Source organism: Monodon monoceros, unplaced genomic scaffold (assembly GCF_005190385.1).
Source record: "Monodon monoceros isolate NGI ecotype Baffin Bay Population unplaced genomic scaffold, NGI_Narwhal_1 Super_Scaffold_14, whole genome shotgun sequence".
Lineage (NCBI taxonomy): Eukaryota > Metazoa > Chordata > Mammalia > Artiodactyla > Monodontidae > Monodon > Monodon monoceros.
In genome coordinates, this window is record NW_021703770.1 from 1 (window position 1) to 13,167 (window position 13,167).

General features: G+C 66.2%; 1 protein-coding gene across 1 annotated transcript in view; it reads right to left on the bottom strand.

Moving 5' to 3' along the window:
• Positions 1 to 308: 308 nt before the first annotated feature.
• The window catches only part of ADGRB1 (adhesion G protein-coupled receptor B1), a gene marked incomplete at its 3' end in the record, with an annotated part of 107,896 nt that continues 95,037 nt past the window's right edge, over positions 309 to 13,167 (bottom strand). The window contains exons 23-27 of the mRNA XM_029223217.1: positions 13,047 to 13,132; positions 7,743 to 7,914; positions 4,739 to 4,834; positions 3,079 to 3,118; positions 309 to 997 (exon numbers count right to left, since the gene is read on the bottom strand). Of these exons, the coding sequence (XP_029079050.1) occupies positions 309 to 997; positions 3,079 to 3,118; positions 4,739 to 4,834; positions 7,743 to 7,914; positions 13,047 to 13,132 (1,083 nt within the window). The remainder of the gene's footprint in view (positions 998 to 3,078; positions 3,119 to 4,738; positions 4,835 to 7,742; positions 7,915 to 13,046; positions 13,133 to 13,167) is intronic.

Sequence of the window (13,167 nt, forward strand, 5' to 3'; positions counted from 1 at the left end):
GGGGAAGGGGAAGGGGAAGGGAAGGGGAAGGGGAAGGGAAGGGGAAGGGAAGGGGAAGGGGAAGGGAGGGGAAGGGGAAGGGAGGGGAAGGGGAAGGGAAGGGGAAGGCAAGTCCTCCCCTACACAGGCCTCAGGTTCCCTTCCTGCCAACAGGACTCATTCCAACAGGGGTGATGCTGGCCCCCGGGCTTCCCAGGCCTGGGCTCCTTGAGGCTGGCTGCGAGCCCCACCTGTGGAGCCACCGCCCAAACCCGCAGTGCCCACAACGCACCTGTCCCTTGTCCACTAGCCCCCAAGGCTGCCCTTACCTCCAGGGAGCTCGCGGACAAGGTGGAGACGTTCTCATTCTTCGTCCCAGCCCCCGTGCTGGGCCCCGGGTGGGCAGCGGGCTCCCCAGGCTCCCCCAGGCTGGGGGGCGCTGACTCCAGGGTGGGGGGAGGGGGCAGGGGCTGCTGAGGGGGCGGGGGCGGCGGGGGCGGGGGCGGGGGGGGCTGGGTGGGGGGCGCCTCGGGGGGCTGGCGGGAGGGTGGGCTGCGGGCGGGGAGGCCGGCGTCGGGCGCCATGTTGAGGTGGATGAGGCGAGTCTGGGGCATCTGGTCGATGTGGATGCTGTACTTGGGCTCCTCCTGGGGCTTGGGCCGCAGCACGGCTGTAGCTGTGGGCAGGATCACGTAGCTCGTGTCCAGGGCCTTCTCCTGGGCTCGGCTCAGCTCCGAGTCCAGCTTCTTGAAGATGTCCCCATCGCCGACAAAGGACGACTTGGGCACCCTGTCCTTCTTGAGGGTCAGCGAGTGGTTGGGGAAGTCGGGCAGAGGGCCGCCCGGGCAGCGGGGCGAGCCGTGCAGGTGCAGCTTGGACACGTTGGCCGGCAGGCTGTTGAAGTTGGGGGGCGCCTTGGCGTGGGCTAGCTTCAGCTTCTCTTCCTCGGGCAGAGATGGTCGCTTGAGCGTGCCCGTGATGGTGGCTGTGCGGCAGGCTGCAATGTCTTTGTTCAGCACTGTAGGGACAGGCGAGGGGGGTTAGGGCGGCCGGAGGCGGAGGGGGCTCCGGGTCCCGCTGGGTCTGACCTCCTGGCGGATCTGGGCGCCCGCCCTGTGCTCGGTGCTGCAGCAGCTTCTCTGTCCTTTCAAACAAGGCTGGGACGCAGGGGCGCCTCTCTGTCCTCTCCACAAGAGGACAAATGACCTCCACCCACAGTAGCTGGGAAGGGCAAGTGAGAGGCGGCCCGGGCCGCCTGGAAGTGTAGGGACCCAGCCCCTCACTGCGGGCGGGACAGCTGTTCCCGGGGGCCCAGCCTCTCTTCTGTTCAGCAGTGGGAACCAGGCTGCCTGGACCTCCGACCTGGGCTCAGGCTTGCCAACCGCCCGGCTCGCCCCTGCCAGTCAGTGCAGCCTCCACTGGCCCACAGAGGGCCCAGAGCTGCAGTCCACAGCCCACTAGGGGCTGATCCTCTGGAAACCCTCTCCACGCTGGCACTGCTGGGTGGACAGGCCCCCACGTCACACCCTCGCCCGGCCTCCAGAGCTCACCAGCTGCTCCCCGCGGCCCACCTACTCAGCACACACCCTCCGAGCTGCCCAGGCCGCTGGTCACTTGCCCGCCCTGGTCCTCCTCCTCCACCTCCCCGATGGCCAGAGGTCTCGGGCCCCTTCTCTTCTCCACCCTCCAGATGCCAACACCAGCACCCAGGTCTGCAGTCCTGCTCTGCCCCCAGTCCCCATGGCCCAACGAACCTACCATCTTCCCTGCCAAACCTGCTTCCCACCCCTCGCGTCAGGGTCAGGGTCAGGGTCAGAAAAGACTCCCTCCCTCGCTGCCTCTCCCTTGTGTGTCCCTTCCCGCCGGCTGTCTACGTCAGAGCCAGTGTCGAGCCCCGTGGGCCTTCCCTGCTCAGATCCAGCTGCAGGAGGCCTCCTGTGCGCTCGCCGGGGCCCCCAGCTGCCCCGTGCCGGTCTCTACCTTCTCTCCACCCAGCACCACCCACCCACAGCTGCAGACCGCTCACTCCTCTCGAGCCCAAGGGCCAGGCTGGGCCATGTTACTAATGACGAAGGAACTGGAGGCTCAGAGAGGCCGGTACTGCCCAGGGCTGTGCCCAAGCCCCCAAAGGCCCCTAAGTCTTGGGGTCACCTCTCCTCTCAGGGAGGTTGGCTAGAGCACACAAGACTAAGATGGGGCAGGAAGGATGCTCTGTTCACGTCCTGTCCAGCCCAAGCCAGAGGTCACCTCCTCAAGGAAGGCTTCCTGGGGTCCACCTGGCAGCAGCAGACTCTTGCCACCCAGGGCTGTAAGCCCCTCCCCGTGGCTATCTCTAGGAAAGATGCTCCACAAACATCTGACAGAGCAGAGGAACCAAAACCAGCTAGTCGTCCACAGCCCCAGACACTGCCTTTCCCTGCCCCAAGTTCCCGGCTCATAAGAGCGATGCCTGGCAGCTTCCTTCTACTAGGCGACTGATTCCCTTTTGCACCTTCTTCCAAGAAGCTCATGGCAAGCCTGGGGCCCAGCAGTGGGTCCTTCTCACTGCTCTCCTCCTGCTTCCACTAACGGCCCCCAATCTGAAAGCTCGACCAAACCCTCCTCCATGGCTGGAGTAACAGTGAAGAAAAGGAGGCAACACAGAACATGGGCCCTTGAGGGAGGGCAGGCAGGGTGGGGGAGGGGTGGAGGCGGGGCAGGGGGCAGGGCAGCTCCGGGACTCACAGAGCTGGCCCAGCCTCACTGTCCCTACAAGGAGGCTGGTAGGCTGAGGGCTGGGGGCGGGCTGAGGGAGAGACGGCCAGGGCTGGGGGGGGGGCCCAGGTGGTTCCTTCCAGCGCTAAGGGCTCCACCACCACTGGACGTGCAGCGCACCTGCCAGGCCTGAGCCCCAGGACAGTCTTCTGGAGGCTTCTGCTCCTGCCCCCACAGACCTGCTGGCAGCCTCAGGGGAGCGGCTGGGGGATGGGAGGCATGGAGGTGGTTGGCGGGGGTGGGATGAGGACGAACAAGCAGACAAGCAGACAGACGCATGGAGAAAAGAAAAGGCAGTGGGCCCGGGGAAGGGCCACCTGTCGCTCTCACCTGTCAGGCGCTCACCTGATCTACAGGCCAGATCCACGTCCTTCTCAAAGTCGGTCTGCAAGGCAGAGACGGGGCAGAGTGAGCCCGAAGGCGAGCGGGCAGGGCTGGGCTGCTGCCCCGCTGCGGGCAAGGGCCGCCCTGGAGCTGCAGCCACACCTCGGAGTGGCGCGTGTGATGCCGTGTGTGTGCGCGCACGCGCACGCTCCTGAGGGCCAAGGGTGCCCACGGGCTGACGTGTTCACCCACAGCGAAGCCCCGTGTGCCCCTGTGCGCCGCGTGCGCACAGCTGTGGGCGTGTGAACGTGCCTGCACGTGTGAGCACGCTTTCCCTCCAGTGCATTCGTGGATTAGGCACAGCTCACTCATGCCCTTGGCCTCGAGTCCCTCCAATGGGACGGGACACACAGAGGGCCCCACGCCAGAGGCCCTGCTGCCCAGGCCACCACCACCCACTGATGTGCCGGGAGGGGGGGGCCTGTCCCACGTCACCCCTTTGGTCCTCACCACAGACCTGGGGACGAGGAAGTGGAGACCAGCTGGCCCAGCAGAGGCAGAGTGGGGTCGGGACGCAAATGTCCAGGGCCAGGGCGGGACCAGCTACCCCTGGAGCACTGGCCGTGGTGCCTGCTGCAGCACCTGCCCCGTCCCAGGCCAGGAGCTGGGGGAGGCGGAAGTGGGTGACCTCGGCCCCGCCCTCAGGGAGCTCGGCCGGTTGGGGAACCCAGCTCGGGCCACCCCAGGCTGGAAGGTGGCCTTCTCCAGGGACTGTGGGGCCTCAGGGGATGGCGGGGCCCTCAGTCAAGCCTGGAAGTTCCTTCCTGGCAAACGCAGACGTCAGGTTGTCGGGAAGATCACAAGATCTTTGCCCAGAGGTCAGGGATCAGGCCAGGAGAAGTGTCAGGAGGTCCAGAACCTGGCTCCCTCCCACCGTGGGCCCCCACCTCACCCTTGAAAACGCCTCCCTGAGCCTGGCTGCTGGCTTCTGCCAAGGCCCTGCCTGTGACCCTCACAACCGTCATGAGGTGGCCAGCAACCTAAAGACTGAAGGAGTACCTCCCACCTGTCAGGGGGCACCCAGCGGGTGGCAGGCATCAATGACAGCACAGGGAATTCCCCCAGGACGTTACCAATGTCTGAACAGGTGGCCTGATGGGGGTCAGGGAGGGCTGCCTGGAGGAGGTGACACCTACAAAGTGGGCAGCAGGAGCAGACAAGGGTGTGCAGTGCCTGGGGCTGGACAGTGTGTGTAATGCCAGAAGACCAGTGAGTCAGGTCCTTAGAGGATCTGGTTGAGGACGAGGCCATGGTGGGGTGGGGAGTGAGTGGACAGGCTAGGGCCCGTCCCGGGTGGAGGGCAATGAGAAGTCTGGAAGACATACAGAGTGGGGCAGGAGCCGAGATGAGGGCCGGACACCCAGAGAGTGGTGTCTGGCCAAAGGGCACAGCTGGTACCAGGGGGTAAGCTTGGGTGGACGCCAGCCCCGCCCAGATCCCTCGTCACCTGGACCCTGCCCATCCCCAAACCCTGGACTGGGGACTTCACCTCGGCGAGCCTCCGTTTCCCCAACCTTAAACTGGGCTTGGAGGTCCTCCTAATTGGGCTGCTGGGGCCTGGTGGAGACGCCCAGTGGGGGTGCCAAGCAGGGGCAGCCTGCGTCCCGGCCCCGAGCCCTACCATGAGCTGGGCGTGGCCATTCTGGAAGGAGCCCCCCGAGTCCCCGTTGCCCTCCTCCTGGCGATCCACCACGCGGCACTTCACAGCGTCCTGGACCTGGGGAGTGAGAGCAGAGGCGGTCGATGGGCAGCCCGCCCCCCGTGACCGCGATGCCAGGAAGGTGAGGCTGAGTCCCACCAGGGCGGCATTTCAGCGAGGGGCAGCCCTGCCCCGGATGCACACGGGCCCACGTGCCGTGGGGAAGGGCCTGCAGTGTGGGAGGGGGTGCTCCCAAGAGCACAGGCTCATCTGCGAGCTGGAAAAGGGACAGCGGCTCGGGGCAGCCTTGCCAGCAGCCAGGCTTGGGGCCCAGCCTCTCCTCTGACCTTTGACACCCTCTCTATGCCCGTTTTGGGTGAAAACTCAAAAACATGGAGTTCTGGGCCCCTGAGAATACGCTGCAGGCCCTCCTAGCCGGAATCTGTCGTTAAGAGCCCACTGTTGGCCTAAGTGGGTCACCTGGTGTCCAGACCTGTCCTGAGTCACTGTGACCTGCACATCCCTGAATGTCCGGGGCAAGCTGGGGTCAGGCCCCCACTCCCTTATCACTGAGACCAGCGTGCTCCACCAAAGGGAAATGAACAATTACGGCCTCGGACTTTTCAGAGGGGACGGTAAGGGAGGCTCCAAGCAAGGGGCCACGCGAGCAGCCAGCCCAGAGCTGGTCAACAGAAAGGAGCTGCCAGAGGAGGAGGAGGAGACCCGCTTATCCAGGGACGCTGCTGGTCAATGCGGCCAAGAGCCACAGGCAGCACCTCCACCTGCCACGGAAGGCGCCGGGCACTGGGGGCAGCAGTGAGCAAAGTGCCTGTCCTCAGGGAGCCAATGCTTCAGAGGTCACGGAGGGAAGCAAAGGGAATAAATGAAGGTGCAGGCTGCTAAAGCACGGAGGGTGGGATGGGCTGAGCACAGAGGGCTTCCTGGAGGAGGCGTCCTGAGTGAAGGTGGGGAGAGCTGAGAGGAGGGCTCCCAGTAGACCCACCATGGACCCCCGGACTTGTTCCCACTCACCCTGGCCACTGAGCCTGTGCTGCTGTGAGGGACTTGGTCAGAGGCAGGGCCAGGGTCTTGCCGGCCTCAGAGCTCCGGACACTCAGAGCACACCCACCACAGGTGTGCCTTCCTCCCATCCTTGCACTTGCTGACCCGGCCGACAAACACCCACTAAGCCCTGCCAAGTGCCCAGCAGGGGTGGGCCTCCACCCAGGGGACGGCAGACATGAGAGCACGTCCTACGCTGGCCTGAACAGCAGCTGGGGTTCCCCGATGCCTAGCGTCCCCACTCTGCCCCCCTCAGGACATCCAGGCTCTGCTGGCGCAGACGAGGACCCTGCTTGTCCACCTGCTGGAACGGTCCATGCCCCCGGGGCCGGCCTCTGTCTGCCCCTCCTGGCCCATCTTCCCCAGCACGGCCGAGCTGGCCCAGGCGGCAGGGCCCCTGAGCGCGGCCCCTGCACACAGGACCCTAGAGCTCACAGAGGGCAGACAGAGAAGTCTGGCCCGCGTGTCCTCTGGCCCAGCCCCCGCGGGCGTGCTTGGGGTCTTTATCCCGACCCCACCTTCTCGTTTCCCGATGGAGCGACCCGGTGCTCCAGACACCCCCGCGTCCGTGCTGGCACCCGGCAAGCCCTCCCTCTGCACCTCCTGTTCTCGCTCAGGGCTCCTTCACCCGACTCCACCTTCTAATCACTTTCCGTTTTCCACCTTCCCTCCTTTCAGGGACACGGCCTCTGTCTGCCCCGTCTACTGAGCATTTCCATTCCTGCTCTTGTAATTCCTGCAGACTCCCTTTCCGTTCTCAAGGTGTCCTTTCGTCCCAGCTGTGGGTCTTGCTTCACAGAAGCGAGGCAGCTGAGAACCACAAGCCTGGGTCAGCCCCCCTCCTGCCCCGTCTGTCCAAGGGGAGCAGGCAGTAGCTGCTTTGGGGGGCTGTCCTGAGACTCCCTAATGCGAGGAGGTCGGGGGCCGGGGGCACGAGGGCGTCAACGTGGGTCTGTGAGGTCGCCTCCTCCTGGGCTGTCTCCGTGGCTCCAGTGCTGACGGATCCGCGGCTTTCCCGGGGAGACTCTCCTCAGGCCCTCAGGACTTGAGAGTGGACGCTCGGGACCGGCTGGACATTTGCAGGTGGTGGAAACGCTGTTTCCACATGAGAAACGTCAGGTCTTCACTCCTCCTGTCTTTCCTGCAATGGGAGCCCCTGGAGAGGGGTGGCCCGTCTCCCCCAGGTGTGAGCTGGGGGGACACTCAGCTGTTCCCAGCGTGGCATCCCCATCTTCAGCTGTGCAGGCCGCCAGGCCAGGGCCCTGGTGTCCACCCCCCGGACAGGAAGTTCCAGGCGGGGGAAGCTGGGTGGGCAGTGCTGCCTCACCAGACAGATGGACGGTCGTCCACTCCAGACTCTCCCTCGGCATCCGGGGACGCTCCGGCCTCAGGCCCCTCGGCTGCCCTGTGCTCCCCGCTGCTCTCCCCACGACCCTGAAGTGGACTCCCATGCGCCCACGTCCAGAGGCGTGGTTTTTCACATTCCCACCCGCCTCACATAGGGGCCCATCCCGAGCCATTGCTACCGGTCAGGGGGCAGTCAGGATGGTTTGGTAAAAACCTTCTCTTGAACCTCCTGGAGAAGCCCAGAAAACGCCAGAACGGGAGTCTCAGCTGCCACAAGAGCTGTTCCCACCTCCGGCGGCTCCCATGCCCCTGGGCCCCGGGAGGACAGAGCCCACCCGCTACCTTGGTCTGAGCCAGCGCGGGGCACCAGGGCGTCTTCTAGAAGAAGCTGTCACTTTAATGAGTGACCATTCCTGGCAGCCCTGGCCGCGTGCTGGGCCCAAGTCCAGCCTTGCGGAAGAGTCTGGGCCAAGGAAGCGGCCCCTCCCCACTAGCCGGCCTCCTCCCAGAACCTTCCCGCCGCAGCACGTGGGGAGGTGGCGCCTGGAGAAGGCTGACTGCCCGCCCGCCGGCCCACCTCTCTCCGCAGGATGCAGTGCACCATCACGATGACGAAGCCCTCCAGTGAGTCAAAGACGGCAAAGAGGATCTGGAAGAGGGCGGATCGGCGGTCGGTGACAGCGAGCACGGCCGACATCCAGGTCAGCGCCAGCAGCGGCAGCACCACGCAGGAGCTCCACAGCGAGGCCCTGTGGACGGGGCGGCGGGCGGGCGGCATCAGGGCTGCCCTGGGCCCTGCCGCCCACGCCCTGCCCCTGGGAGGGGCCACCCAGGCCGGGACCCGGCCTCAGCCCAACTCCCTCACCGGGGCCGGGGCCAGGCTGCCCGTCCCACCTGGGGCACATCTCCCTTGGGGCCCCACTGGGCCTTCCCTGCCCTGGGCTGCATCCTCTCCTCCCCATCTCCTTAGAGACCCTCTCCCACTCAGTCCCACTGCCGCCTCTCCTGGGGAGCAGAGTTCTGCCCCAACACCCCCAGCTCGAGGGCTCCCAGGGCGGCTGGGGACTCAGGACGGTGGTCCCAATGGGCTGGGCAACAGTGAGGGTGGGGGTGAGATCTCTGGAAGACGAAGGTTCCTGACTGTCCAGGAGGCCCCAGGGAGCGAGGCACACTGGAGGGAGGGGGGAGAGCTGGGGGAAGGGGGAAGAGGTTTCTCCTCCCAGAGCCCTCAGGCCCCCAGCCAGGGGTCCAGGGCCGGAACTGCAAGATGGCCACAGGGGAGGGCGTTTGGTGAGGCCTCTGAGCTCTGGACAGAGAGAAGGGGGCGGGGTGGGGGAAAACCAGAGAACTCCTCAGGGAGAAGGAAGGAAGAAACCTGTGAGGAAAGAAGACAGATGACAGACAGGGCCAGGCGGGGAGGGCATGGGGCGGACAGACAGACAGGAACAGAGACGACAGGCGCTTCCTCCTCTTGGCGGGCCCTGCTCTGCCCTCCCCAGGGGAGGACCTGCCTTTGCTCCGAAGCCTTTGCCCCTTCTTCCAAGTAGTGCTCCAGGAGCACCCCCAAGGCAGGCATGGCCCTCTGCAGCCGGCCCCTCCCTGCACCACCTACACACATGGCCACTCTGAGCCTGTCTCCCGGTCCGCACAGCAGGGACACTACGCCAGCCAAGGGGCTGAGTGGGGACAGACAGCGCACCAGCAGGATGCCTGGAGTACAGGGTCGGGAACCTGCCTGACCCACCCCCACCCCGTCCCCGCCGCTACCACCAGTCTCAGGGCCACTGCGGCCTGAGGACCATAGCCAGGGTCAGCTCTGCCCCCCGGGCCGGCGACTGCCTGCAGGGGCTCCCGGCGCTCCTGCCACTATCACCAGGGGTGGGGGCATCGGGACCCCCTCCTCCCTTATGGATCACCCTGGTCAAAAGGAGAGGCAGGAACAGGTGGGACAGAACCTCGGGGAGGCCACCAGGAAGGAGCTGGGGGCACCGGGGCTGGGGGGAGACAGGCTGGCCAGGTCAAGGACCCCCAAACCAGCGGGGCCTTGACCGGGGCGGGGGCAGAGGTCGCCCCCAGACTGTACACTCTGTTTCTCCACCCTCTCCAACCTGGCTCAGCCACTGAAGCCGCGTCACCCCTGCAACTGGACCTGCAAGGGGCCCAGCCCCGCGGGGAACTTCTGCCCTCATGCCCCCTAGGCAGGGCCCTGGGCCTCCACGTCCGCCTCAGCTCGTCTCTGTGACCCGGGTCCCCCGTCCCAGGGCCAGCCCCGTATCTCCTCCAGGACGCAGCCTCTAACCCTGCCCCTCCCAAGGCCTGCCCCAGCTCAGGGGACGGCTCTCCGGCCCCTGCCCGGCGGCTCAGGCCAGAGCCACCGCTCACCCTGAAGCACCCACGCCTCTTCCCTGGGCACAGCACGGGCTCCAGAACTAGACCTCGGACCGCTCTCCTCGCCTCTCCTTCCAGGGCCCTGCTGCCCCCCTCGGCACTGAGGACAGGCGATCCAGGCGGAGGCCTCCCGGGCGGGGTACCTGCACCTGCGGGCGTTCTCCCCTCCATACCTGCTGTGCCGCACCTGGCACAGGGCCTGAGAGAAGGGGGCCTTCCCGTGACGGCAGCCTGGCCTCAGTGTGCCCACCGCGGCAGGTGGGGCGCTGCAGTCTGTCTCCTCCCTTCCAAAGCAGGCCTGCTCGAGCCAGAGCCCTGGACACGGCTCCTCGTGTTCTGAGCAAGAGGCGCAGACCACCCACCGAAACTTCCCATCCCACCGTGAGTCATCTTCCCTCGGGCCTGAGGCCTGGCATTTACTGCCTGATGCTGCAGTAGGCTGGCAGATGGCCGGGGCTTGGGGACCCGTAAATTATTCAAATTCTTGCAGCCCAGCCTCTGCAGTTTCTGAAACATTTCTGCAGAGAGCCTTGTGGAGGGGTCACGCAGGTCCAGGCGTGACTACTGGGGAGGACAGGAGGCGGGTGGGGGAGAGGCCCGGCAGCTGCACCACCCGCCCCCCTTTGGAAACTCAGATGCCTCTGGGGGAGGGGCTTTGAGTGTGGATGGGGGCGGGGGGGGCGGGCAGGGCTGCTGGGAGGCTGTGTCCTCCACCCCACAGGCCTGCGTGTGTAACAAAGGAGACCCAGGGCGTCTGGGCCGTGGACCCCAGCACGGAGGAGCAGCCTGCCCTCCCGGAGGTTTCTGGCTCCACCGGACAAGTCCCCACCCTGGAACCGTGTCCACCTCTGCTCACTCGCTCCCCGCGGCCAGGAGTGCCCTCTCCACGGGGACCCTGAATCCCAGGAAGCAAACAGGAGGGTCCCAGGGGACCTGTGTGCCTGGGGACAAGACGACCACTCTCGGGTCATCTGAGCCAAGGTCCCTCCGGATTTGGCATCCACCCTGGACCCCAGGTCGCACTGGTCCTGCCCCGCTCACAGACCCCTGGTGGCGGCCCGGGGTCAGCGAACAAGCCAGCTGCCCCAGCACGTCCTGTTTCCAAGGCCACGCCTGCCTCTCACGCTCACATTCAATTTCATGACCGACACGCATACAAGCCGCACTCCTGCACACTCACGCAGAGGGCTGCGACCCCAGCGTGACCACACGCTGATGACGGCCACCAGCTGACCGTGTTCTCGCGGCCCGAGGCCTGGCCCGGCTCCCTGCCCTCCGGTCAGTCTGATACCGCGAGGCCCCGGAGGATGGACTGGGGGAGCCTGGCCGGGGAGGGGTGGGGGCAGGGCAGGAAACGAGGTGCCAGAGCATGGGGGGGGCGGGCAGGGGCTGCCTAGGCCCCCTGGGGTGGACGGCAGAGATGACAGAAATGACAGAAAAAGCTTAAAACAAACAAAATGTAACTGAGGCGAGCAGAGCCCGGCGGGCGGACGGGCGGGCGATGAGCGGCACTAACATGGCGTTACTGGCGGCTTCGGAGGTGGCGGCGGCCGCAGAGAGGGCTCCACACTCGGCACATTTGAGGGCGCGCCCGAGGGGGGCCCGGGGCAGCTGACTGCAAGTGAAATTAAAAGACTGAAACGAAAGCAAAACTGTTCTCGCAGACACGGGGTGGGGGTGGGGGCGGGGACAGCAAAAGCAACCAGATGGCGTCCAGCCCGAGCCTCCCCCGGCGGTGACAGGGCCCCGGGGCGCTGTGGGCGGGGACGGGGTCCTCAGGCCTCTTACCACCTGACACACCCGGAGCCCGGCGGGGGCAGGGGTGGAGAGCGGGGGCTGGACGCGGCTGGCCTGAGGCAGGGCAGGGCTGGGACCCGTGTGCGTCCACGTCCAGCGGGAGGGTGACGCTATCCGCCCACATTCACACAAAAACGCAGGACACCTGGGCGCAGCCTGTCCCTTCCCTCTGGTCGGCCCACATCTGGTCTGACCAGGCACTGCCCCCGCCAAGGAGCGAGGGGTTCGCCAGACGGTCAGCGGGGGCGTCTGTGAGCTACCTGGGCAGTGGCCTCCCTGCCAGCCCTGAGCGTGTGTGCCTGTGCGCGTGGGCACAGAGAGCATGGGGTGCCTCCTGTCTGGGTGGGAGCAGGGCTGCTGCGGCCTCACGGGCGGGTCCTCGCGAGCTGCTGAGCCGTGGCACCGCTGCACCTGGGGAAGGGGCCCAACGGCGCAGGGGGCCACCCGGACACACTGGGCTCTGATTTAGCAGCCCAGCCCTGCTCCACCAGCCACTCCCAGGCCTCAGCCTCGGTCTGCTCAGCTGTGAAGTGGGCACAAGACAGCAGACCCTGCCTCAAGAGTTACTGCAGGGAGCAAATGAGACAGTGCTGCGGGGTGGGCGCGCCGCGCCTCACTGGCGCCGACCCCCTGCGCACCCCGGGACCTCCTCCGTGTGTGACCCACTGTTCTGGGAGCACGTGTGGGTGGCAGTGTGCACTGGGCTGGGCTGGGGGGGGGGGGTGAGCCTGCCAATCCCCACTTCACAGACTCAGAGAAGAGGCCCAGAGAGTGTAGGACCCAGGCCCACAGACGGTCAGGACAGGCTCCCAGCCACCGCAGGCTCTCCAGGGTCACACTCCTCCCCCAAAGCAAGTTTCTAACCAGGACAGAACCCACCAGGGACCCAAGGGGAAGGATTCCAGAAGCTCTCGTTCCCGGGGAAAAGCAAGAGCAGGAAGACAGGGGGAGGGAGAGAGACAATGAGAGACAGAGACCAAGCAGGACTGGCACGGAGGGGTGGTGGAGGAGGTGGTGGGGACCCCCACGCAGACACCAGTCAGGGCAGAGGGACAGACAGAGCAGTGGGCAGAGGCGAGGTGAGGACGGCTCAGTGCTGGGGCAGGAGAGAGGGGGCCTGTCCCAGCCCACAGTTGGCCCCACCCGTGATGGCAGGGCCGCCGAGACCAGGGTGCTCCTGTCCCCTGGCAGCCGGAGGAGAAGCACCCTTCCAAGCTTGCTCCTCCCCCAGGGCTGGGCACCACAGCCACTCAGGACCGCCCACCTGCAGTGCTGTGCGCCCTCTGGCCAGGCACTGCCTTCTCTGAGCTCAGGCTCCCAGGTGGGAGGAACATCCGGCCCGGCCCCTGCACTGTCCCCATGCTGAAGGCATCACAAGGATGGGCAGGCCACGTCCTGGTTCAGGGTCACCCAACCCCACGGTGGGGAAGGGAGAAGCCCGGGGCACCCTCCCCCCACTCTGGTGGGCCTGGGGTCTCCAAAAGCGATCAGTTCCATCGTTTCTGAGAACTTACGGAGGCCCTGCTCTGTCATGGGGCAGATGGGGAAACTGAGGCGCAGAGCAAGGCGGGGCTGGCCACGCAGCCCTCTGCGCCTCCATTTCCTACTTGCTTGGGAGGGGGGTGGGGCTCGAGGGTGGCTGGGCTCTGGGTCGTTTGGACTGCAGGTGGGGCGTGGCGCGGCGGCCCCGTCCTACCCTGCTCTCTCCTTCAGCTTCTTGTCAGTGATGCCGTCCTTGGACACGAGCTTGTTAAACACCAGGATCCCGATGACCATGTTCACCTGCGGGGCAGGGAGGGGTGGCTGTGGGGGGCCCC